Source organism: Rhinoderma darwinii, chromosome 2 (assembly GCF_050947455.1).
Source record: "Rhinoderma darwinii isolate aRhiDar2 chromosome 2, aRhiDar2.hap1, whole genome shotgun sequence".
NCBI lineage: Eukaryota > Metazoa > Chordata > Amphibia > Anura > Rhinodermatidae > Rhinoderma > Rhinoderma darwinii.
The window spans coordinates 196,963,726-196,991,171 of NC_134688.1; the positions used below are offsets into that span (position 1 = coordinate 196,963,726).

The 27,446-nt window shown below is 43.1% G+C and overlaps 1 protein-coding gene across 1 annotated transcript in view; it reads left to right on the forward strand.

Moving 5' to 3' along the window:
* The first annotated feature begins 261 nt into the window (after nucleotides 1-261).
* IL18R1 (interleukin 18 receptor 1) overlaps nucleotides 262-27,446 on the forward strand; it is a 94,417-nt gene continuing 67,232 nt past the window's right edge. Inside the window, exons 1-3 of the mRNA XM_075851115.1 lie at nucleotides 262-335; nucleotides 13,516-13,642; nucleotides 24,650-24,818. Of these exons, the coding sequence (XP_075707230.1) occupies nucleotides 278-335; nucleotides 13,516-13,642; nucleotides 24,650-24,818 (354 nt within the window). The 5' untranslated portion in view covers nucleotides 262-277. The remainder of the gene's footprint in view (nucleotides 336-13,515; nucleotides 13,643-24,649; nucleotides 24,819-27,446) is intronic.

Below are 27,446 nucleotides of genomic sequence, written 5' to 3' on the forward strand. Positions count from 1 at the left end.
CATATATGTTTTAAACGGCTACGTTTCATCCTGGTAAGTAAAAAAAAAAAAAATTCCCCACAGGAAATTCTTGTAAGTAGAAAGAAAAAAATGTTGTGTTGCTCCACATTACAAGTGTAAGCAGCAGTGGTTGCGTAAGAGATTTCTTACATGCAAATGCAGAACCTTTACCTTCAGGTTGAACCGGAAACCAGTATGACTTTAGAGAAGACTAAATGCCACAGTATTCTGCCGGAATGAGAGATCACGACAAGATCACTGACCCTAACATACCATAATGTATAAAGGAAGGGTGGGAAGCTACTTTTTTGGTCTTATTTGTTTGTTTGATTTAGGTAAGTCATTTTATATTTCTATTATTATTTGCAAATATTACATTGAAGCATTATTTTTATATTACTTGCCATGTTGCATTTACATCATATTCACAAGAATGTAATAAATGTTATCTGTTAGATGATTTTGTAGTGCAACCTTTTTTTTTGTGCTCCCATTTCCATTTAAGAAACAGTATTTCTTTCAGTAAGAGCAGTAAAATGTGTAAACTAGAGCTTGGAGCCAGGGGCGTAACTAGGAAAGACTGGGCCCCATAGCAAACTTTTGACTGGGGCCCCCCTCCCCTGGGTGTCACACAACCCCCCCTTGTAGATAGTGCCTTTTTTACAGCCCCCCCTGTAGATAACGCCATACAGCCCCCCTGTAGATAACGCCATACAGCCTCCCCTGTAAATAACGCCATACAGCCCCCCTGTAGATAACGCCATACAGACCCCCTGTAGATAACGCCATACAGACCCCCTGTAGAGACCGCCATACAGCCCCCTGTAGATAATGCCATACAGCCCCCCTGTAGATAACGCCATACAGCCCCCCATGTAGATAACGCCATACAGCCCCCCTGTAGATAACACCATACAGCCCCCTCTGTAGATATCTACATGGGGGGCTGTATGGCGTTATCTACAGGGGGGGCTGTATGGCGCTATCTACAGAGGGGGATGTATGGCGTTATCTACAGGGGGGCTGTATGGTGCTATCTACAGAGGGGGTTGTATTGCGCTAACGCCATACAGCCCCCACTGTAGAGAACGCCATACAGCCCCCCCTGTAGGGAACGCCATACAGCCCCCCCTGTAGGGAATGCCATACAGCCCCCCTGTAGGGAACGCCATAGAGCCCCCCCTGTAGGGAACGCCATACAGCCCCCCCTGTAGGGAACGCCATACAGCGTCCCCAAACCCCAAAAGAATGCGACCTACAGTGTGTCCTACAAAAAACATGTATCCCGTATCCACAGGATAGGGAATACATGTGTGATCGCTGGCAGCGATAGGGAGAACGGGGGACTGAAAGTCCTCTGAAGTTCTCCATGACTAACCTCTGACTTCCGGTGTCTGTGAATAAAAATGAAAGGAGCGCTGGTCACGCATGCGCACAAGCGCGACCGGTCCTCCATTCATTCCTACGGAGCTGCCGACACAGACCCCGGAAGTCCGAGGTTTGTGATGAAGAACTTCAGGGGACTTTCAGTCCCCCGTTCTCCCTATCGCTGCCAGCGATCACACATGTATCCCCTATCCTGTGGATAGGGGATACATGTCTTTTGTTTAATGGCAGAGCGGGGAGATACCTCGCTGCTCTGCCGTAGTGTTCAATGGCGTCGCGCTGTAGCAGCCATAGCGGCTGCTAGCGGAGCCTCCGGCCATGGTGGGGGCCCGTGCCGGCGGGTGACACGGGCCCCCTCATGCCGCGGGCCCCGTAGCAGCCGCTACTGCTGCTATGGCGGTAGTTACGCCACTGCTTGGAGCTTCAGGGGTATGTTCACACATGGCAGATTTTGTGCGACTGCTCCACAGATTTGAATGGGATTTGTAAAAATCCACGCGCTTGATGCAGAAACAATGTTATAAGGAAGATTGGATAAGGAAGGTGGCTGATGACTATATTCTAAGCAGGCTGAGAGAACAAGAAATATTAGCATAGTGGTTTTCTATGTAAATAAGATTTTGAGCAATGAGAGATGGTCAACGTCGAGTTTTCACCTAGAATTGGCACGTATCTACAGTATTTTTAGCAGTGCACACTATAACAAAGAATAGACTTTGAATAGACAAATTTAAATATACAAATAATGTATTTAAAAGGTATCTATGGCTGCAAAGCTTACTACTATTTAGTACTTTTTAAATGTTTTCCTCATTTAGAAAAAAAAATCTAACTTAAAGGGACATTTCCATCAGAAAAGGGTATTTTTTTTAAAACTCAACATAAAAAAACGATTTTTTTATTTTATTTTAACAGTACTATGCAATTAAAAATTCCGGTAAATACAAAATATTGCTTCTCTAGCATTGATCATTTAGGGTTAAAACTCCCGAATGGTAGGGCAGACTAATCTCAGTTAAGTGCTGCTGTAAGGAGAAGAGCTTATCTGCAAGGTAAATTTTAGAAAAGTAGGTGGAGGATTAGAATGACAGCTTCACTGTTTTGTTGATAGAACAAGGTAAAGCTGGCCTAGGCAAACAAGACTAGACAAGTGGAAAACGAAGGATAAAAAGTATAGAATCAGCACAGCCTGTCTGTCTAAGGGAACGAAAACCATACAAACCTACAAGTGGATAGACATAAGGGTATGTTCACACACAGTGACAAAATACGTCTGAAATTACGGAGCTGTTTTCAGGCGAAACCAGCTCCTGATTTTCAGACGTTTTTATAACTACTCGCGTTTTTCGCGGCGTATTTTACGGACGTTATTGGAACTGTTTTTCAATGGAGTCAATGAAATACGACTTCAAAAATGTCCCAAGAAGTGACATGCACTTCTTTGACGTGGGCGTCTTTTTATGCGCCGTCTTTCGACAGTGACGCGTAACATTACACCTCGTGGGAACAGAACATCGTAAAACACATTGAAAGCAATGGGCAGATGTTTGTAGGCGTATTAGGGGTGTTTTTTCAGGTGTAATTCGAGGCGTAAAACGCCTGATTTACGTCTGAAAACAGTGCGTGTGAACATACCCTAACTGTTGCATTACATCATATTTAGTCGTTTTTTTTTGGCTTCCTATTGGGTGAATTTTGGCGGCTTGGCGAGATTTTAGCTGTCAATTTGGAGAGACATTCCATCTGGTAATGGGAGCTGCTGCTGACAGTTTGTGTGGGGAGGCCAATTTCTTCTGTCAGCTTTGGACTAGTCCTTGGTGGGGAACACTGGCTGGCTATGGTGGGGCTGTGATTGACATTGAAGTGGGCATTCTGGCCGGCAATGAGGAGCTATGCCTGATCTTAGGGGCGATTTATGGCTGACACTCGTAGGCATTGTGTTTGGGGGATGCAGTGGCTGACACTAGGGGTGCATTCTAGCTAGCCTGGTGACTTCTAATATTTTACTCCTGAGCTGCTGTTCGTCAGTAAGGGAATCTTCACACTGTACAGTGAAATCACGGTTTATTGCTGCGATTAACAAGAAGTTATGGCAAAATGCTGTATTTTTATAAATTGTCGTAATTAACTGCGATTTGACCGCACCGTGTGAAGGTGTCTAAACAGTGATTAGTCTTCAGGATGAAGCCCCTGAGCTCAGCTTTATATTGGCTTCACAAACAGTCGTCATTATCCTGCAACATGAGGGGGGGAGAGAAACGTATCCCTCAGGGAGGGATACGAAACTCCACACTGCTGGCAGAATGAAAGTGGGGAGCCCTGACACCATAAACAGAGACAAAGACTGGGCGGGCACTTCTGTGAAGTATCGCCAAGAGGCTCTGTCCTCTAGCCTATAAACAGCACATTGACAAGTGCCAATCCTGACAAGCAGTCCCCTCGAGTGTGCCTGCAGCGAGACATCCAAAGTAGTGCGCCAGCACACTTTATGTATTATATCAGCCCATCTCCACTGACGCTGGGAAAATCCCACTGTTTCTTAGCCATCACTGATTCTTTTGTGTCTCTTTGTATTGTTCATCTGCTATCATTGGGTGTCGTGCCTTCTGGGATCAGCTGTGAGATAGCCCTGGCGCATCTACACATGTGGTGCCCTGCCTCTGCTGCTGCTCATTATTAGCTTTGTGCTGCTGGTGGCTTTTTACTAGCGGCTCAATCAGCATTATTAGAAAGTTTAGGAGCCTTATGTAGTCATTAGATGTGGCTCCTATGCTTTGTAATGGTTCTGATCGCGCTGCAGCTATTGTAGAGCTGAGGGCTTCTTATATTATACTAATCTAATGCACGGGAACTGCTGGTTGACCAGTGAGTGTTAAGTAATCCCTTCTGTAGAAAGGAAATTTAAGACACTGGATAGGAAGTAATAGCAACATTTTAGATTTTTTTTTTCTGAAAACCAACTACCTGTTTGAAAAAAACAAAAAAATTTATTTGTCACGTAGCTTATTAATATGTGATAAAAATGTTTTTGATGGAAGCGTCCCCAGGAGCACAGCATTTGTAGATGAAAATTTTACACATTAGTACATTTTGCATTTTTAGTATTCTGTAATATTTTTATATCATTTGTACAATATGAAATGTTGCTGGTGATTTGGGTCAATATGCCTCAAATCCGACCAGAGTGGTAATATTTTTCACAATAAAAAAAATCAATGATCGGAATGATTATTCATGTTGACCTTTTCTTTCTTTTGCTGATTTTATTTATGCACTGTGCTAATTGACCACTATGCTTAAACATTTTTTATCAGTAATGCCCAAGAAAAATGTTAAGTAAAGGCCCTTTTACACGGGCTAATGATTGGGCAAACCTTCCCGATCATTGCCCCTGTGTAAATAGAACTACGAGCATCCGATGAACACGCAAAGACTCGCTCATCGGCTCATCGTTTATGTAGCATGAAATATTATCGTTGTCGTCAGCACATCTCACTGCGTAAACAGGGAGATGTGCTGCCGACATGATGGAAATTAATGGGGACGAACGATCGTAGTACCCATACAAGTACCCATACATTACTGATCATTGCTCCTTGGGAAAGGAACAAACGAGCTCTGATCAACGAGCTGTCTCATTGATCGACTCATTTATACAGCCAGTGTAAAAGGTCCCTAAGTCTCCAATCTGTTCAACTGATAAAACATACACATATAATAACAATGTTCTCATCGCTTTTCTGATTGTATCAATGCCTTTTGTTAAAGGAGTATTCTAATCTTAACCATTCATGGCATATCCACAGGCTATGTCATATATGACTGAGAGATGCGGGTCCCACCTCTGGGACCCTCACCTATGGGAGAAAGGGGGTCCACCCTTCGTTGATTCGCAAAGGCCACCTCCCCATACTTTCCATGGCTCCCACAGACTTCAATGTAGAAGCAGCCTCCGTAAATCGGCCCCCATACTTCCAACAAATTTTTTTTTAGCAAAACACTGGCCTGTACTAAGAGAGAACCAAATTATAGCTGAATCGCTTTCCAATTAACCTAGATTCGTTTTTCGGAAAGAAGCATCCCTTGGCAACAAACATTGCACCCACAACTAAACAACGTTAAAAGGAAATTCATCAGCCGACCCATCAAACATAGGGTTTTGTTTCATGTGGGAGGTGAAAACCCTGTCAGTCCTTGAATTTAAAACCTGGATTGTGACTAGTGTTTTTGGTATAGTCTAATAGAAGTAAAATTTCCCATTAATTCATACATCATGTCTCATACTAAAAAGGTTACCTACATCATTATTGTAATTGTAAATAAAATGTACATGGAGGCACTATACACCCACTACAGAAAAGAATAACCGAACACCTTAATAACATTAAAAAAGGTTTCAAAGGACATCCACTTTCCCGACACTATTCAGAATCAATTACAGCATAAAAGATTCTTATTTTTCTGGCATCTAAAATGTTTGCGTTATAGACCTTTATATTTTTAAATTAGAAACCTTCTTTCGGCTTTTTCTCGTTCTGTTATTTTATCCTACTATTTTTACTTGTCTTTGTATCCATATTTGTTTTTAGTGATTTATTATTCAAGTGTAACAGTTGTAAACCACTAGACAAAGTTCTTATGGCATGGTCCAATTTCTATATATTTTTGTTTCATTTGTATTATACATTCCAATTGGAGGCTTATTCATTTGTCAATGTTTCTTCTGATTCACGCCAAAAGGATGATGTATTTTTAATGAGCTAAGAACCTTTGACAGTCTCATCCCTGAGGAGGCAGAGCGTTTCTTCTTCCAAATGCGTAGGATCTGTAGTCTCTTTGACTACTCCTACTGTCCTTGCTCCCTGGCATCACAACATATTCCTGCACACGTGTGATCACACTGGTTGGGGCGCCACAACTACCAGTGTGTGGTTTCCATATTCCTGTCTATTGAGTTAGTTTAACTGATTCCATTGCTATCATGACCGAAGTCTCACATACCTGCATAAGGTTGACGTACTGACCGGATCGCTAGTATCTCTAGTGGTGAGTTCTCTATGATCATTTCCTTTCTGTAGGTTGTCAGCCACACAACTGGTATTGACTGCTTTAGACTTGTGCAGTATCATTATCTGTGCTGTTTAGGCAATGCTTTTAAGACATACAACCGTCCAAGTGGTAAATGGTTCTTCTGATTTATTGAAGGTAGCACCTATGTTCATAAAGCCTGTGGATATGCCATAAATGTTTAAAATGGGAATATCCCTTTAAGTGTATGATTATCTTTATGGATAATGTAAATTCTCCATTAAATGTCACCTTCTTTAACCCCTTAAGGACACGGCCAATTTTGGCCTTCAGGACAGAACAATTTTTTTAGATTTCCCTCTTTGCATCCTGTTGCTCATAACTTTTTTATTTTTTGTACGACGTCGTTTTATGAGACTTTTTTTTTTGCGGGACGAGTTGTACTTTATGTAGGTGCAATTTTTTGTTACAAATACATTATCGTTTAATTTTTATAAATTTTTATTTTGCCGAAAATGCAGAAAAAAAGCAGTTCCGCTGCAGTTTTAATCTATATTTTTTTACACCATACACCGATCATCATGAATAATGTTATACATTTGTTGTTTAGGTTGTTACGGTCGGGGCGATACCAAATATGTCTATATTATTTCATGTTTTGGGGCTTATATTTTAAAAAGTTTATTTATTATAAAAAAAGTGTGTTTCTGTGTATTTTTTTTACTTTTTATTTATTTATTTATCATTAATTTTTTTTACATTTATTTAACTTTTTTTTTTTAATCCCATAAAAGGATTTATCATTTTGATTTTTATTTTGTAACTGTAATGTATTGGCATAGATCTATATGCTAGTACATTAGCCTGTGTACTGATTGTACATGGGCAGTTGTTAGGGCTTACCTCAGTATGCCCTAACAAGAGGAAATATGTTCAGACAGACAGCCCTGGGGTCCTTCAATTGAGCTGGGGCTGTCTGGCCATACGAGTTGTGGGCTTTGATCGCGTCACAGTTATCTTCTGTGACGCGATCAAAGTGCAGTCCCCTCTCCTTGAACGCCACGATCAGCTTTCATCGCAGCATTCAAAGGGTTAACGGCGGAGAGAAGAGGTTTCTCTCCTCTCTGCTGTCAGAGCGGGGCCGTGGCTGTGTATTACAGGTGTTGTCCCGATCTCGATCGCGCGCACAGACGGCTGTCACACAGGACGAGAATGCTCACCCTAATGCGCAAAGTACCCGCCGCTCAGGACGAGCATTCTCGTCCTGTGTCGGCAACCAGATAACCCACTAAAAAGTGCAGCGCTGCCTTAAACACACTAAAATGATACACAGACCCTTATTTCTAATATATAAGGATTCTATAATGACAGTGTAATGCCAATAGTCAGAAAGGGGTCAAAAAGTGTGCTCGGAAACTATAGGCCTGTAAATTTGACCATTATTGTTGATAAAATATTTAAGGGTATTCTAAGAGATGCAATCCTCATGTATCTCAATTAAGACATAAACTTATAATGCAGCATCAGTATGGATTTATGAGGGATCAGTCAAACCAATCTGATAAGCTTCTATGAGGAGGTAAGTTAACTGAAAACACCACAGTGCCCATCTAGATAGTGACGCAATACTACTGTAGATAGTGTCACATTCCACAGTAGTGGAATCCCCGGCACAGAGCGATCTGACACCGGGGATACCGCTCCCAGAGAGAGCCGCTGACATCATATCTGTCCGTATATAGAAAATTTCCAGATCCAGTAATTGCCATATTTGGAGTCAGGAAGGAATTTTTTGTTAATAGGCAATTGGCTTCCGCCCGAAAGGGGTTTCTGTCTTTCTCTGGATCAACATGGACTTGATGGACCTGTGGCTTTTTTAAACCTTATCAACTATGTAACTATGTAACGATCTTGGAATATTAGTTGACAGAAATAGCTAATTTTGGTGGAAACTGCTGACAATTTAATATCTATGGTCCACTAATGTTATTGCAATGTCAGAAGGTTTCAATGTATTTACATTCTAGAAAACTGCTGCAGGAAGCTAGAAGGCAAACTGGAGTATTTTTCTTCCTCCACCTATAGGCGGGCATTGACATCACCCTTGGATACCAGATTTGGAAAATGTTTGTTTACTTCTTTTGAAAGCAGCCCCATTATGAAGAACACAATGGGGTACTTTTATAAAACCTGTAGAACTCATGCAACAAATTCATAAAAAAATATCTGCAAATTTGGTACAGACACTGTTAATGGTACATTTCAAGCCACACTTATTTCCTTACATAGTCAAACAATCAAACTATTAAAGTTTAAAATAAAACTTTAATTCGGCAATAATATAATAAAATAATTCTTACAATGAAACTGTATCAATAGCTGCAAAAATTTAGTTAAATTTTTTTCTTTAGATTTTGCAGCCATGTGTGATTTTTTAACTGAAATCCAGACCCAGGTCCAAATAGGTTTACCAGTAATACCAAAGTTGTGTCGAAAAAAAAATGCTAAGGGCTCATGCACATGGCTGTAATTATAGGGCACCCCTAGAATTTCATGGAGCTTTACAATACCTCTAAAATGCCTCTGATTTCATACGGAGGCATAGATAAGGTTTTTTCTTTTTTTTTGTGAGATTCCATACGAATCCAACAGAAATTTTTTTTGTCGCATGCCAGTTACGTCGCTAGGGCAGGCATGGGTTGCCAACATTGCAGGGGCACGTCATAGCTGGAAGAAGCCTTCATGTGGGTTTGTGTCATATGGATAGGAGGGGGAAAGTAAACGACTGCAATCGACTGAGTCAGTGGATGTTGTTTATTCTCTGACTGCACCACGTCAGTACTGTATATATATTTGTCCAGTATATGATGCTAATAATTGGCCATGTCAAGGCTGTATTTATTATATTTAGTAGTATGCTATACATATGATGCTATATGTACTTACTCTACTCTCACACAACAGTATTTATTTTTATTTTTTTTAAACATGTTTATTGAACATTCCAAGACATGTATTGATGTGATGAACATACATGTCATCTTACAGAACGTAACATTTGAATTTTTATAAATAAACATGCTTCTTCTTTACACTGTTTCCAATATCCAATCATACCATACTGGGTTCATATAACACAACATATTACTATACCTTTACATCTTTACAGTGTAATATACAATCTATGTTACAAAAACCAAGCATAATAACAACCATAATTATCAATTCCTTTAACTTTTGCAGACATCTAACCTCCTTACCTACAATCTCATGCCTGGTCTTGTTCCCTTATCTCTAGGTATGCATGTACATCCCCAGCTAGTCTCCCGGTTTGATATATTTTAATCAGTTCAGGACCGGACTATTTTGAGCCTTCAGGACCAGACACTGTTTAGCCCTTTTTAGCATGTGTTAGTTAAATGGCTATGACTTTTTTATTTGTTGGGCTAACGACGTAATTTTTGCGATGTTTTTTCCGTAGACAATGCAGGTTTCTTTTTTTTATCGTTTTTATACACATCCTTTTTGCTATTTTAGAATTTTTATTCTTAAAGTTTGAAAATAATAGTAAAAAAGTAAGCTTTTTTACTTTTTAGCTATTTTTTTTGGTAATAACATAGTTTTACTCTAAAATAGACCTTTTATTTTTGATTGTCATTGTCTACAGTAAATTTTAATATATTACATGTCTATATTAGGGTAGTTGGGTCAGCGCTAGCGTTACAACAATGATTGGCGGGGGGGGGGACGTTTCTTTTTTGGGGTGAGTATTTAATGTGTATTTATTATTAATAAAGCAGTCTGTCAGTAACGGCAATCAGCGATCATGTGACCAGTCACATGAACACCGGGAGCTATAGAGACAGCGGTGTGTCACTGCCTCTATTCCTATACACAGCGTTCATTGAGCACAAGTGATCAGAGAAGACAGAAGCAACGAAAGCTGCTTCTATCCTCTCCTCAGGGTCCCCGGCAGTCACTGACAGCCGGAGACCCGACATTCAGCTGCCCAATCGCTCGGGCAGCAAGTTAAAACCCGAGCCGTAAAAAGTCTATGACGCGGGTTTTAAGGACCCTGACCGCTGGCCGTAAAAACACAGCCCGCGGTCGGGAACCAGTTAATCTACCCAAAGTCCCTTTGAGATCTTCTGTGAGATACCATGTTGTATATTGAAATCCTACCATCGCATCTCCAATATCCGCATCAGATTGCTGTACAACAATAAATTGTTTCCATCTTTTGAAAAAGCCCTCTGCACACAACAGTATTTTGGTCAGCATTTTGCATCAGTATTTGGAAGCCAAAACCAGAAGTGGATTCAAACACAGAAGTGCTGCAAATATTCCATTATGTTTTTTCGCCATGTCGGTTCCACTCTTGGTTTAGGCTCACTAAGGCCTCATTCACACGACAGGGTCCGAGTGTCGGCCGGGAAAATCGTCCGTTTTTGGCCGATTTTCCCGACCGGTTTGCATGCGTTCCGATTCCCTTCCAGGCCGAGTTGCCGTTTTTACCGGCCAATTTGGACCCGATTTGCATCCGTTTTTTTCCCTGTCTGTTTTAAAATCGGATGAATTTCATTTAAATTTGTTGCCACACACAGCCCTTTGTAGATAATGCCACAGCCCCCCTGGTAGGTAATGCCACCCAGCCCCCTGTAGGTAATGCCACCCAGCCCCCTGTTGGTGATGCCACACAGTCCCCTGTAGGTGATGCCACACAGCCCCCTGTAGGTGATGCCACACAGCCCCCTGTAGGTGATGCCACACAGCCCCCTGTAGGTGATGCCACACAGCCCCCTGTAGGTGATGCCACACAGCCCCCTGTAGGTGATGCCACACAGCCCCCTGCAGGCGATGCAACCCTGCCCCCTGTAGGCGATGCCACCCTGCCCCCTGTAGATGATGGCACCCAGCCCCCTGTAGGAATACCACCCTGTCCCCTGTAGGTAATGCCACCCAGCTCCCTGTAGGTAATGCCACCCAGCCCCCTGTAGGTAATGCCACCAAGTCCCCTGTAGGTGATGCCACCAAGCCCCCTGTAGGTGATGCCACCAAGCCCACTGTAGGTGATGCCACACAGCCACCTGTAGGTGATGCCACCCTGCCCCCTGTAGGCGATGCCACCCTGCCCCCTGTAGGCGATGCCACCCTGCCCCCTGTAGGCGATGCCACACAGCCCCCTGCAGGCTATTCCACACAGCCCCCTGCAGGCGATGCCACCATGCCCCCTGTAGGTGATGCCAACCTGCTCCCTGTAGGTGATGCCAACCTGCCCCCTGTAGGTGATGCCAGCCAGCCCCCTGCAGGCGATGCCACCCTGCCCCCTGTAGGTGATGCCACCCTGACCCCTGTAAGTGATGCCACACAGCCCCCTGTAGGTTGCACCCATCCCCCCCTTCCAGGAGAAGTCCCTGACTTCAATGTCCATATATAGACAGTGTAGTCACTGACTTCTCCTGGAGAGGAATTCCCTGCCACAGGTCGGGAATTCCGCTTCAGAAGGGAATGACGTCACTGTGTCCATATATGGACAGTGTAGTCACTCACTTGTCCTGTAGCGGAATCCCCGGCCATAGAGTCGGGGATTCCGCTGCAGAAGTGAGTGACTTCGCTGTGTCCATATATGGACAGTGTAGTCACTCACTTCTCCTGTAGCGGAATCCCCGGCCATAGAGTCGGGGATTCCGCTGCAGAAGTGAATGACTTCGCTGTGTCCATATATGGACAGTGTAGTCACTCACTTATCCTGTAGCGGAATCCCCGGCCATAGAGTCGGGGATTCCGCTTCAGAAGTGAGTGACTTCGCTGTGTCCATATATGGACAGTGTAGTCACGCACTTCTCCTGTAGCGGAATCCCCAATCCCAGGCCGGGGATTGGGGATTCCGACTCCTACAGGGAGCAAAAAAAGACCCTCCTCCTCCTCACATGCACTCTGCACTGTGAGGAGGAGGAGAGAGAGTGCGCGAGCGACGGTAGACCCGGCCATCACTCGGGACACATTCCGGTGATGGCCGTGTATTACTCGGCCCCATAGACTTCTATGGGAGCCGGGCGGCCGGGCACCCGGCCGAAAATAGGGCATGTCCCATTTTTTGACGGCCGGTCTATTATTCCTAATGCAGCCGGGTGCCAGCCGATTTATGAACGGCCGGGAAACCCTGTCGTGTGAATCCCGCCTAAGGGTATGTTTACACAGTTTTTTGCATGTAGAAAATTCTGCCTCAAAATTCCATTTGGAATTTTGAGGCAGATTTTGATCTGTCTGCACGCCATTTGCCACGTTTTTCGCCCGCAGCCATTGAGCGCCAATGGGAAAAAATGATGTCAATGGGAGGTCAGAGACTTAAACGCCTGAAGATAGGGCATGTCACTTCTTTTTCCCGCGAGACGGTTTTTCAGCTCGCGGGAAAATAACTCCTCCTCCTCCCATTGAAATCAATGGGAGGCATTTTCGGACATTTTTTGCAGTGTTTTCCGACGCTATTTCCGCGTCAAACAACGTGTCAAAAAACTCTGTGTGAACAGGGCCTAATACTGACAAAAATACTGACCAAAATATTGCTGTGTTAAAGTGACCTGAACTTACAACCAACGCTTGGGGTAGTCTTCCACAATCTTCTCACAATACTTTGCTGGAATATTTGCAGTCAGTCAGATGTGTGGGCCTCATTGCTCGGAGACATTACTCAGATAGTTTCTTAAATCACCTCTGATGTGAACAAAGTATATGCTCCTTATTGATTTGGTAAAAAGAAATGTATGGTTAGATAAAATGAAAATTTAGCTTGAATGTCTTTACCCAGGATGAATTGTATACCCAAACACTACCTATACATGAGCATGATGAAACCCATGCCTTCCTAATAGCACTTATCCTATATTATACTTGTAGAGAGTCGTGCAAACTAGGTAAATCCTGTTATTATCCTGTTATTATACTATTTTGTCCTGGAAATGTCTGCTTTAGTACATGTTGTAACTAAACTTCCATGTCTAGGCAGTAATTTGAGATCCCTCACTTATTTATTTTGTGTGATTTATTTTCAACCTTTTCTACGTTCTGTTGATGATGAGGATTGCATTTTCTGTTGTGCAGGGAACAACAGCGCAAATCAAGTAAATATTTCTGATGACATAAAAAAACGAATTATTAGGAAGAGAAATCTACCTGAATTTGGGCCATTGTCATCAAATCATTCTCTGCAAACTTTCTGTACAGTGCAGTAAGTAAAATATTTGTTATCTTAATAGACTAAGTATTAACGACAGAACAACCATTATATTATTGTTTTACTTCTGATACTTGTCTTTTCAATAGCAATGCGTGTAGCAGTGTAGCCACAATGTGGAAGTGTCACTTACTATTAAATGCCTTCTCCTGGCTAACAAATTAGTGGTTTTATAGGACTCTCTAAAGTCAGTGGACAGAGGGTTTGTTGTGCCTGCGGTCACTTACCACCGGTAGGTCCAACTTACCAGCAGCTGCAACCGCAGGACACTTTCTTCATGCCGGCGTCTCCCTCCCAATAGACGCCGGCACGCGTGGCTGCAGCTCCCCTCTGTCTCCTGTAGAGTTCGTGCAGGTGCTCACTCCTGGCCTTAAAGAGCCAGCGTGCGCAGCTGTGCAAAGTTCCCTAGCCAATCCCTTTACATCCTGGACTTTAAAAAGGGCTCTGCACTTTCTCTCCTTGCCTGAGCATTGTTGTTGTCTTCCCATTTTAATTAAGCAAATGGTCCCTTAGTAGCATCCTGTTCCCAGTGTTCCCGTATCCTGCTTCCTGTATCCTGTAACTGTGTTTGTTCCTGAGCTGAAGTCTCGTTTTGGAGTTGTGTTGTTCCATCTGCCCCATCCAGTGCCAGCTGCCTCGCGAAGTGTCATCTGCCATGTCCAGTGTCACCTGCCATGCTAAGGGTCATCTGCCAAGCCCAGCGTCATCTGCCACGCCAAGTGTCATCTGTGCCATGAATCATCTCTGCTAAAGCGTCTGCTACATCTCATGTCAACCTGGACTCTCATACAGATAGTCTTGTGCTAGACTTTCATTGGCTGTTGTTTGGCTAGCTGCTACGGCGGAGCGGCCTAGAGGGTCCACATACCAGAATCGTGACAGTACACTCAGGCCATGGATTCCGCTGGTCGACCTAAGACTGCGATCCAGGTGATGCAAACGGATATGCGTGATCTCCAGGGACGCCAGGATCAAATCCTACAGGCAGTAAATTCGCTAATCAGCCGTTTGGATCATCCTACTGCATCTCCTCTGGCTGCATCCGCTGTTCAGCTACCTGTTACCCCTCCTACCCAGAGGCGTAGCTAGGTTCTCCAGCACCCGGGGCAAAGATTCAGTTTGGCGCCCCCCCCCTACCTCTTTCCCGACATCTCCATCCCCCTCGCCGTGTTTGTTTTCTCTACCAATCGACGTGTCATTTCTTTTCCACATTTCTTTTTATGTAACGCGAGCATAAAAACATTTGTACATTTTACAAGCAATATAGTTCTATACACAACACCCGAACCAAGCAGTGCATAAATACAGCACCAGCACAAATACAGCTCAATTTAGTGCAACCCCTGCCGTATAGGTGTGTACGGCGTAAAACTTCAGCTCCCAGCATGGCCCGAACAATGGTAAGTATATGCTGGAAGATGCTGTTTCACAAAAAATAAATCATATCATAATCATATCACCCATCATCTCGCTGCAGATCATACAGAGACTACAGTGCTGATTAGAGGCAGAATAAACATTTACATTAAGTGACTCACCGGTGACGTCTCAGATTCTAGTTATTTTTCTCCATCCGGTCCAGACCTCTATGATGACTTCTCCCGGTCACAGCCCATTTCTGCAGTTTGCCGCTCACATGTCTTCAGCTTCTCACTTTTCCAACATTTCTGCACCTATAAATAAATATAAAGTTATCATTATACCACACACTACTCCCCTAAATATAATAGCGCCATACACTGCACCTCTAATTATAATAGCACCATACACCGTGTCCCACACACACACTGTGCCCCCTGTAGATAGTGCCTGCCATAGAGCCCCCTGTAGATAGTGCGCCCATATAGCCCACCCCTGTATATAGTGTCCCACAAATAACTCCCCCTATAATGCTCTACAGATACTCCACCCCTGTATACCTCAGAGGAACAGCTTCCTCTGTTGAGTATAGGGTGTGCCAGTCACTTTTGTGGTGAGGAATGTTCAGCATTTTCAAGGACTACAATCATTAGTCCACATCTTAGGCCTATAGTGTAACCAGTTTCCACTGTAGTTTTTCTCACAGACCTACCAGTTCAGTAATTTCTCTAATCCCTACTAGGCTCCACCACAGACCTACCCCCGGTTTTGAGCATAATACCACTTAAACACACGCTGGTTCCCACTTCCGGGCTGACCATCTCCGCAGCCCCAGCAGACTCCTCTGAGCTACCACTACTGTTGATTACATACTATGCCACCATCAAGGTTTCAGCGATAGCCTGCTCGATATTTGCGGAAAGGGCTCTAAGAGATGATAGTTAGCAACAATATTTGAAAATGTAAAGGAGAACTTCACCTAAAACTAACAAAGACAATGTTGTTCTGCACTTGTTAACCCCTTCCCGCTCCTTGACGTACTATTACGTCATGGCAGCTGTATCGTTCGCGCTCCATGCCGTAATAGTACGTCTCGGGAGTAACGGCCGTTTCGGCCGTCCTCCCGACACATACAGGAGCTGTGACGCTGCTGTCTTGTTCTGCAGCTGTCACAGCTCCTACAGCGGGGACCGATCGCTGTGTCCCCGCTGATTAACCCCTTAAAAGCCGCGTTCTATAGAGATCGCGGCTTTTTAGGGGTTAAGCTGCCATCGCCGGCCTGCTACGCGATAGCGGCCGGCGATGGTGACTATGGCAACCGGACACCAAACAATGGCGTCCGGCTATGCCATAGACGGAAGCCTAGTGGGTCCTGACAACGTCAGGACCCACTATGCTTGCTGTCAGTGAGTAGCTGACAGTTCTAATACACTGCACTACGCATGTAGTGTAGTGTATTAGAATAGCGATCAGGGCCTCCTGCCCTCATGTCCCCTAGTGGGACAAAGTAATAAAGTAAAAAAAAAGTTAAAAAAAGATGTGTAAAAATAAGAAAATAAAAGATTTAAAAGTAATAAAAGTAAAAATCCCCCCTTTTCCCTTATCAGTCCTTTATTATTAATAAATATATATAAACAAACAAATAAACTATACATAATTGGTATCGCCGCGTCCGTAACGGCCTGAACTACAAAATTATTTCATTATTTATCCCGCACGGTGAACGCCGTAAAATAAAATAATAATAAACCGAACCACAATCACAATTCTTTGGTCACTTCACCTCCCAAAAAATGGAATAAAAAGAGATCAAAAAGTCGCATGTACCGAAAAATGGTACTGATTGAAACTACAGTTCGTTACGCAAAAAATAAGTCCTCGCACGGCTTTATTGATGGAAAAATAAAAACGTTATGGCTCTTAGAATAAGGTAACACAAAAAGTGAATGATTGTTTACAAAACGTATTTTATTGTGCAAACGCCATAAGACATAAAAAAAACGATAAACATCTGGTATCGCCGTAATCGTATCGCCCCGCAGAATAAAGTGAATATGTAATTTATAGCGCACGGTGAACGCAGTAAAAAAAACGAAAAAAAAAACAATCGTACAATTGCTGTTTTTTAGTCACCACGCCACCTAAAAATAGAATAAAAACTGATCAAAGAGCACCCCAAGAAAACGACAATGGATTCCTCAAGGGGTCTAGTTTCCAAATTGGGGTCACTTTTGGGGGGTTCCCTATGTTTTGGCACCACAAGACCTCTTCAAACCGGACATGGTGCCTAATAAAAAAGAGGCTTCAAAATGCACTAAGTGCTCCTTTGCTTCGGAGGCCGGCGCTTCAGTCCATTACTGCACTAGGGCCACATGTGGGATATTTCTCAAAACTGCAGAATCTGGGCAATAAGTATTGAGTTGCGTTTCACTGATAAATCCTTTTGTGTTATAAAAAAAATGGTATAAAGAGGATTTTCTGACAAAAAAAAAATGTAAATTTCACCTCTACTTTGCTCTAAATTTTTGTGAAACACCTAAAGGGTTCATAAACTTTCTAAATGCTGTTGTGAATACTTTGAGGGGTCTAGTTTCTAAAATGGGGTATTTGATAGGGGTTTCTAATATATGGGCCCCTCAAAGCAACTTCAGAACTGAACTGGAACCTAAAAAAATAAATAAATGAGGCAATACTTCGCTTCTTACATTATCCTGATAATGAGCCTTGCCCACCCCGAGATGACCCCAGTTTTGACCGTTTGTATAAACGGAGACCCCTATTAGACCGTTTCAGTGCCCGGTTTTCCCAAGCATACACCCCCGAGAAGTGTATTTCTATTGATGAGTCCCTGGTACATTTTAAAGGGAGGGTTCAATTCCGCGAGTACCTGCCGGGTAAGAGGGCAAGGTATGGCGTGAAGATGTATAAGCTGTGAGAGTGCATCAGGGTATACCTACAGGTTTAGGATATATGAAGGAAAGGCCACCACCAAACCAGACTGCATCCTGGACTACAATAGGTACATGGGAGGGATGGACTTGTAAGATCAAGCCCTGAAGCCCTACAGCGCCATGCGGTGTGGTATAAGAAGCTGGCCGGGCACATCATACAGATGGCATTGTACAATGCGTACATGCTACGTCGATGTGCCGGCCAGACGGGAACTTTCCTGGAATTTCAAGAGGTGATTATCAAGAACCTAATCTTTAGGGACCAAGAAGGGGGGGCACCCAGTACTTCTGGAAGCGAGCCCACACGCATCGTACCAGGGCAACACTTTCCAGGAGAAGTTCCCCAAACTGGCAAGAAGGGAAAAAGTCAAAAGAGGTGCAAAGTCTGCTATAAGAGGGCGATAATGGATGACACAATATATCTATGTGACACGTGTCCCGAATAACCAGAGCTCTGTATGAAAGAGTGTTTTAAAATTTATCATACATCCCTTGGTTTATAATTTACCCCAATTTAACTTACCCTGATGCACTCCACACAGCTTATCCCCCCTCGTCTTTCCCCTCTGGGCCCTGCTGTGTGTCCAGGCAGCTGATAACAGCCACATGTAGGGTATTGCCATACCCGGGAGAACCCACATTACAGTTTATGGGGTGTAGGTCTCCGGTCAAAATGCTCACTACACCTCTAGATGAATGCCTTAAGGGTGTAGTTTTTAAAACGGGGTCACTTCTTGCGGGTTTCAACTGTACTGGTACCTCAGGGGCTTCTGCATACATGACTTCGCACTAGAAAATCAGCAGTAGGCCAAATGGTGGTCCTTTCCTTCTGAGCCCTCCCATGGGCCCAAACGGCAGTTTATCACCACAAATGGGGTATTGCGGCACTCAGAACAAATTGTGCAACAGAATGGGGTATTTTGTTTCTTGTGAAAATAAGAAATTTTCTGCCAAAACTACATATTATTTGAAAAATATAATTTTGTTTTCATTCCCAGCCCAATTCAAATAAGTTCTGTGAAAAAACTATGGGGTCAAAATAGTCACAACACCCATAAATGAATTCCTTGAGGGGTTTAGTTTCCAAAATGGGGTCATTTGTGGTGGGTTTCTATTGCTTTGATACCTCTGGGGCTCTGCAAATGCGACATGGCACCCGAAAACCAAACCAGCAAAATCTGTACTCCAAAGAACACACAGCGCTCCTTCCCTTCTGAGGCCTCCCATGGGCCCAAACGGCAGTTTATTGCCACAAATGGGGTATTGATGCACTCAGGAGAAATTGGGCAACAAAATTGAGTATTTTGTTCCCTGTGAAAATAAGAAATTTTGGTAAAAAATTACATCTTATTGGAAAAAATGTCATTTTTTTAATGTCACAGCCCAATTGAAATAGGTGCTGTGAAAAAACTGTGTGGTCAAAATGCTAACAACAACCATAAATGAATTCCTTGAGGGGTGTAGTTTCCAAAATGGGGTCACTTTTGGTGGGTTTCCATTGCTTTGATACCTCTGAGGCTCTGCAAATGCGACATGGCACTCGAAAACCAATCCAACAAAATCTGGACTCCAACAAACATATAGCGCTCCTTTCCTTCTGAGCCCTCCCATGGCCCCAAACGGCAGTTTATCACCACAAATGGGGTATTGCCACACTAAGGACAAATTGGGCAACAAAATGGGGTATTTTGTTCCCTGTGAAAATAAGAAATTTTGATCACAAATGACATTTTATTGGAAAAAATGACATTTTTTTCATTTCAGAGCCCAATTCAAATACGTGCTGTGAAAAAACTGTGCGGTCAAAATGGTAACAACAACCCTAAATGAATTCCTTGAGGGGTGTAGTTTACAAAATGGGGTCACTATTGGGGGATTCCTACTGTTTTGACACCTCAACACCTCTTCAAACCTGGCATGCTGCCTAAAATATATTCTAATAAAAAAAGAGGACTCAAAATGCACTAGGTGCTTCTTTGCTTCTAGGGCTTGTGTTTTAGTCCATGAGCGCACTAGAGACACATGTGGGACATTTCTAAAAACTGCAGAATCTGGACAATACATATTTAGTAGTGTTTCTCTGGTAAAACCTTCTGTGTTACAGGAAAAAAAATGAATAAAATTTAAATTCAGCAAGAAAAATGAAATTTGCAAATTTCACCTCCACTTTGCTTTAATTCCTGTGAAATGCCTGAAGGGTTAAAAAACTTTCTAACTGCTGTTTTGAATACTTTGAGGGGTCTAGTTTTTTAAATGGGGTGTTTTATCAGGGTTTCTAATACATAGGCCCCACAAAGCCACTTCAGAACTCAAGAGGTACCTTAAAAAAAAGGCTTTTGAAATTTTCTTAAAAATATGAGAAATTGCTGTTTATGTTCTAAGCCTTGTAACGTACAAGAAAAATAAAAGAATGTTCAAAAAACGATGCCAATCTAAAGTAGACATATGGGAAATGTGAACTAGTAACTATTTTGGGTGGTATAACCGTCTGTTTTACAAGCAGATGCATTTAAATTCTGAAAAATGCAATTTTTTCAAAATTTTCTCTACATTTTGCAATTTTTCACCAATAAACACTGAATATATCGACCAAATTTTACTACGAACATGAAGGCCAATGTGTCACGAGAAAACAATCTCAGAATCACTTGGGTAGGTTTAAGCATTCCGACGTTATTACCACATAAAGTGAAATATGTCAGATTTGAAAAATGGGCTCTGAGCCTTAAGGCCAAAACTAGGCTGCGTCCTTAACCCCTTAGTGACCAGCCCATTTTAGGCCTTAATGACCAAGCTATTTTATTCGTTTTTCTATAGTCGCATTCAAAGAGCTATAACGTTTTTATTTTTTCATCTACATAGCTGTATGAGGACTTGTTTTTTGCGGGATTAGTTGTGCTTTTTAATAGCACCATTTTTGGGTACATATATTTTTTATATTAACTTTTATTAACCTTTTTGTGGGGGATTATAAAAAAAAACTGAAATTCCGCCATTGTTCTATGCGTTTTTAAATTGACGCCGTTCACTATGCGACGTAAATAACATGTTACCTTTATTCTATGGGTCGGTACGATTACGGCGATACCACATGTGTGGAGGTTTTTTTATGTTTTACGACTTTTGCACAATAAAAACACTTTTGAACTAAAATTATTTGTTTTTGCATCGTCGCATTCCAAGAGCCGTAATTTTTTTATTTTTCCATCAATGTAGTGATTTTTTGGGCTTGTTTTCTGCGGGACAAGACGTAGTTTTGAATGGTACTGTTTTGGGGTACATGGGACTTATTGATTCATTTTTATTATGACTTTCTTGGGGGGCAATGGAAAAAAAATGCCATTTCGCCATAGTTTTTTTGCGTTTTTTTTTTACGGTGTTCACTTTGCGGTTTAAATTACATATTAACTTTATTAATGGAGTCATTACGGTCGCGGCGATACCACATATGTGTACTTTTTTTTTTTTTTTACACTTTTACTAAATAAAACCACTTTTTATGGAAAAAAATGGTTTTATTTATTTTTTTACTGTACTTTTTATTAATAATCTTTATTTCACTTTGATGACTTATTTTATTAGTCCCACTAGGGGACTTTACTGTGCGATGTTCCGATCGCTGCTATAATGCTCTGGTATACTTCGTATACCAGAGCATTATTGCCTGTCAGTGTAAATCTGACAGGCAATCTGTTAGGATGTGCCTCCGGCGCGTCCTAACAGGAATATGTCCAGGGCAGACCTGGGGGCTTTTATCAAGCCCCCGGCTGCCATGACACCCCATCGGAGACCCGCGATTTCATTCGCGGGCCGCCGATGGGTGACAGAGGGAGCGCACTCCCTCTGTAAACAAAGTTAAATGCCGCGGTCGCTATTGACGGCGGCATTTAACGGGTTAAACGGCCGCGATCGAAGTAAACTTCGATCGCGGGCGTTGGAGCAGGAGCTCAGCTGTCATCAGACAGCAGAGCCCCGGCTCCTGCCTGCACGGGAGACCCGTGCAGGACTTTAGACTAGGCTGACGTGAAAAGGCGTCAGCCTAGCCTAAAGCCCATTAGTGAATCACGTAAAAAGGCGTATTAGTGGTCACTAAGGGGTTAAGGGGTTAAAAACATTTTTTATTTTACCAAAATCACATCAAATTGGTAATTGTAGGTGGAATTTGATGTGATTTAGGCTCCATGCACACGAACGCAAAAACGCCCGTAATTATGGGCCCATAGACTTCTATTGGCCACGGGTACCTTCCCGTTTGCTTACGGGAAGGTGCCCGGGCCTATGAAAAATATGGAACATGTTCTATTTCAGGCCGTAATTATGGTAAGGGCAGGCCCATAGAAGTCTATGGGGCTCCGGTAATTACGGGTGGCTACGTGTGCACACCAGTAATTACGGGAGTGTTGCTAGGTGACATCAGGGGATAACTGATCGGCAGTAACTCCTTCAGCACCCGGGACAGTGACTACCGCTGGAGTTAAAAGTATTAAAAGTTAACTTACCAAGAACTCCCTGCTTCTTCCTCCAGTCCGGCCTCCTGGGATGACGTTTCATCCCATGTGACCGCTGCAGCCAATCACAGGCCCATCACAGGCTGCAGCGGTCACATGGACTGCCGTGTCATCCAGGGAGGTCGGACTGGATGTCAAAAGAGGGACGCATCACCAAGACAACGGCCGGGGTACGTATGAACTTCTTTTACTTTCAATTGCTTTGGAAATTCTGCCCGAAAGGGCTGCCCATTCTCTCTATCCAGTACTGATAGGGAGAAGGGGCTGCCGATTAGTGCAGAGAAAACGGGTCTGTAAATACGGGTGGAATACTGGTGACAAAGGACCCGTATTTACGCCAGTATTTACGGGAGCATGGGGCCTAAGTGTGAATAAAAAACTGGTTTTAACCACAATGAATGGTGTCTAGCAAACTCTTTAATGCCTCTCAATCCTATTTACTACAGTAGAATCCGGTGCTTTAAAGGGGAAATCCAGTAAAAATTATCATGTGACATGTTAAGAGATCACAGATTGCCAATGATTTGGCATACTGCCATTGATTTGAACAGTCTTTTGAATTGGAAATGTTTTAGTACCAGAAATCTGAGTAGTGCCAAAGTGGTCTGTGTTTTCTATAGAGCCCTTTCATTCTGTAAGTTAGTGATGGTCTGAGATCACAATCTCCACCAATGTGATCTGCTCCCATGAATCTATCATATATCAGAAGATAATTTTCACTGGATTTCCCCTTGTAGTATATAATGTGGTCCTGTAGATACATGGTGGGGATGTGTAAAAATGGATTGTATAAAATCATTTGATTGATATTACAATGAAAATATAAATGGACAATATGGGTTTTGGCCTTGTGGATACAGCCTCATTTTTAAAATTTCACGTGTCATTTGATGTGGTAATACATTTGGAATGCATTTACTTATCCAGGTGATTATGTTTTTTTGGTGACACATTGTGATTTATGTTACAGTAAGTCTACTTAATGTTGCCAACATTTTATAAACGTCCTTTTATTTTTTTAAGGGCATGTAAAGGCTTATAAGTTTGACAGAAATATTTCACATTTTCAGGACAAGTTTGGTGCTGTCTTTGGAGGAATCAGGCATGTTTTCCTACTCCTGTAAAATACCCTCTATATTATAATAATTGTTAGATAATATCTCATCAGGTTTCTTAAAGATGACATCACTGTGTCATTTCATTACAACTGGTTTTAATTAATTCCATAAATATTAGTTAACGTTTGCCGCCATTTCTTCTTTTTATCTAATCGTAACTGTGGTGCATAACTGAGTTAAATGCATTTCCTAAAAAGATTTATCAGGGATCAGAGCTTAATATTTTTTCTACAGAGAACTTTTTTCCCTAAATCTTTGCACCATTGAGTTTTGACCTTAGGATTTTTATTTTTTAAAATTTTTGCAACATTGACGTAGTTGTAAGATAATGTAAACACAAATACAGGAAGCACAAAACCTTTCCAAGTTTCAGATAAGGGACACATACAAGCACTATGTGATGTCTTTGTCACGTAGGATACGTGGACCCACTGGGCCGTATCGCCTTGACGGTATGGCAGCTGGCCAACAGGACACAGAAGGAAGTCTATAGTTCTATAGGTGTACCTGTGGTAACTCTCAGACAGGCTCAGATGGACTTTAGGCAGCAGGCAGGCACCAGGCTTGCTGTAGTGGAGCAGGCGTAGACTCGGTACAGTACAACTCCAATACCACACTACACTTTAGACCAGAACAACACAGGATACAGGTACAGGTAGCAGGAACGGGGAACACTGGGAACTGGAAGACACGAAGGAGACCATTTGTATAGACAAACATAGGATAATGACAACAAGGCTCAGACGAGGCAGGAAGGGGCTTGGCCCCTCTTATAGTCCAGGGTGCTCATGGGCTAATTTTAACTTTAACTCAGGTGCGCATGCTGGCCCTTTAAGAGCTGTCATGAGTGTGCGCGCGCACCCTACGGGACCCGACCGAGGTAAGCGGAAGTGAGCGCTGGCGTCTCCTCAGGCGGAGACTGGGGCCAGCGCTCGCAGATCTATGGCTGCGGTTGTCAGGAGGTGAGTAAGCCTCATGGCCCGCGGCCATGGGCATGACATGTCTGATGTTCCCTTTTTCCCTTGCATTGATTAATACCTCCACTAAAAGTGTTTGTTTTGTTAGACAGAGCAAAACATATGAAGTAAAGAATTTCACATTGAAGGAGAAGAGTCGTCCCTATTGTAATGATTCCTCTTCAGCAGAATCATTAACAAAAAATGTGGGAGAACCTGTAACAATCACTGTACCTAATTTGGATAAAACCTCCAACTACTCCACAAGTTGGTATAAGGTATGTCAATTATTATTTATGAAATATTGTATTAAAAGTAGAATGAAATTAGTTATTCACATCAGCATTAAGTTGCGTTGATGGGTTCCGCTAGACCTTTCCGTCGGAGGAACCCATCAACGGAAAGGAAAACAGAAACCATAGATTCCATTTGCATTACCTTTGATTTCAATGGTAATTCTTTAGTTGGAAATGATTTCCGATTGTTTATGTTCCATAAGGTTTTCGTTTATTTTCCGTTGATGGGTTCCTCCGACGGAGAGTTCTAGCGGAACCCATCAACGGAATCTAACGCTGAAGTGAACACACCCTAATATATATCAAAGGGGAGAGAATAGACATGGACCGCACATCCACTGTATACAATGATCAATTGCGGCTAGGCAAAATATTTAAATATGAACAAGAGGTTCTTTGTAACATTTTGATCAAATTGTATGCAAGCCCACTTGCCACTTCACGGCGACCTCTGAAAGTGGGTCCCTACTCTAGCGGTTGCAGCACCGCATGGCGGCTACCGCCACTGCAGCACCGCTCCTGCAGAGGGAGCAACCCAGGGGCCCAAAAGCACCCATGCTTTCAGACCGTGCCAAGCCTCCTTGGCTCTGGGCCACGTCCCCCCACAAGTGCAGCACTACAGCAACAGACACCACCACAGAGCACCACAACATGTGAACAGATGGAATGAGCTCACTTTGCCATGCGCCCCCAGTGGCCGACTGAGAGTACAAGCAGGAGCAGGAACACTTATGAGGTCATTCCTAAATTAAAATCAGCTCGGCCAAAAGTGTGGAGTGCTGGTACCAAGTAAAACAAAACAACAGAGGGGATAGACTCTCTATCATATCAAAGGGGAGAGAATAGACATGGACCGCACATCCACTGTATACAATGATCAATTGCGGCTAGGCAAAATATTTAAATATGAACAAGAGGTTCTTTGTAACATTTTGATCAAATTGTATGCAAGCCCACTTGCCACTTCACGGCGACCTCTGAAAGTGGGTCCCTACTCTAGCGGTTGCAGCACCGCATGGCGGCTATCGCCACCGCAGCACCGCTCCTGCAGAGGGAGCAACCCAGGGGCCCAAAAGCACCCATGCTTTCAGACCGTGCCAAGCCTCCTTGGCTCTGGGCCACGTCCCCCCACAAGTGCAGCACTACAGCAACAGACACCATCACACAGCACCACAACGGAATCTAACGCTGAAGTGAACACACCCTAATATATAGCTCTGAACCAGTGGTCTTTAAGCTTTGTTGCTCCAGCTGCTGGGGAACCATAGGGTCACGGAATGCAACTGTCATGGTTTAATATATAGGGCATATCATGCACTTAATTAAAAAGGAAAATCTTTTATTAACTGTTGACTTTGTATTTTGCGCCCCTCATGGCAATGTAATTTCATCAACAGTAAAGTGTTATTGAAACACTGTGCTGTGTTGTTGCTGCTTCTTTATACCTCTACTGGGTCTCACTTGTACAGTGGTGAAACCGGCCACTGCCTGGAAATATATGGGAGAAGATATGCTATGATATTTTCCATTGGATAAGAGTGTAGTTAACCCCTTCACGACTGCCATACGGCCAGGGGCGGATTATTATAAGGGCAATCTGGGCAAGTGCCCGGGGCCCAAGGCTGGAAGGGGGCCCAGTTCGCACCAGTTCTCCCGTCCCGGCTGTTAAAATTACAGCCGGTTCAGAGAACTGCAGTGAAGCTGGACCTCTCACCCAATTGTATCCGCATCCTTAGGATGCGGATACAATTGCTTACGTTAGCGCTGGCGAGAAAGGGAACTAGCCGTTTCCTTCTTCCCATTCGGCACTTTTACTAATGACACAGTCGGCGCGATTATGTAATCACACCCACTGCGCCGTTATGATGGATGACGCCGTCTGGTCCCTGACCACTCCTGCGGCGCTGGAGGAAGACTTGGGATCGGGGACAGGTGAGAATGTTTTGGGTTTTTTCTCAGCAGCATTGGGGCAATAGCTATAGGGTGCATTCTCTAGAGTGGGCACTGGCGCTATCTACAGGGGACATTATCTACAGTACGCATTGTAACTGGCGCTATCTACAGGGGACATTCTCTACAGTGGGCATTGTAACTGGCGCTATCTACAGGGGGCATTGTGACTGGCGCTATCTACATTGGACATTATCTACAGTCGGCATTGTAACTAGTGATATCTACAGGGGGCATTGTGACTGGCGCTATCTACAAGGGGCATTGTAGCTGGCACTATCTACAGGGGGCATTATCTAGAGAGGGCATTGTAACTGACACTATCTACAGGGGACATTGTGACTGTCGCTATCTACAGGGGGGAAATGTTAGTGTGTGGTGTTTTACTTTGCAGTGTTTGACACAATTTCATGGGCACAGTGTATAATACTATTATATACAGGGGCGCAGTGTATAGTACTATTATATTCAGGGGCACAGTGTATAGTACTTTTATATTCAGGAGTGCAGTGTATAGTACTATTATATTCAGGAGTGCAGTGTATAGTACTATTATATTCAGGAGCACAGTGTATAATACTATTATACAGGGGTGCAGTGTGTATAGTACTATTATATTCAGGGGCACAGTGTATAGTACTATTATATTCAGGAGTGCAG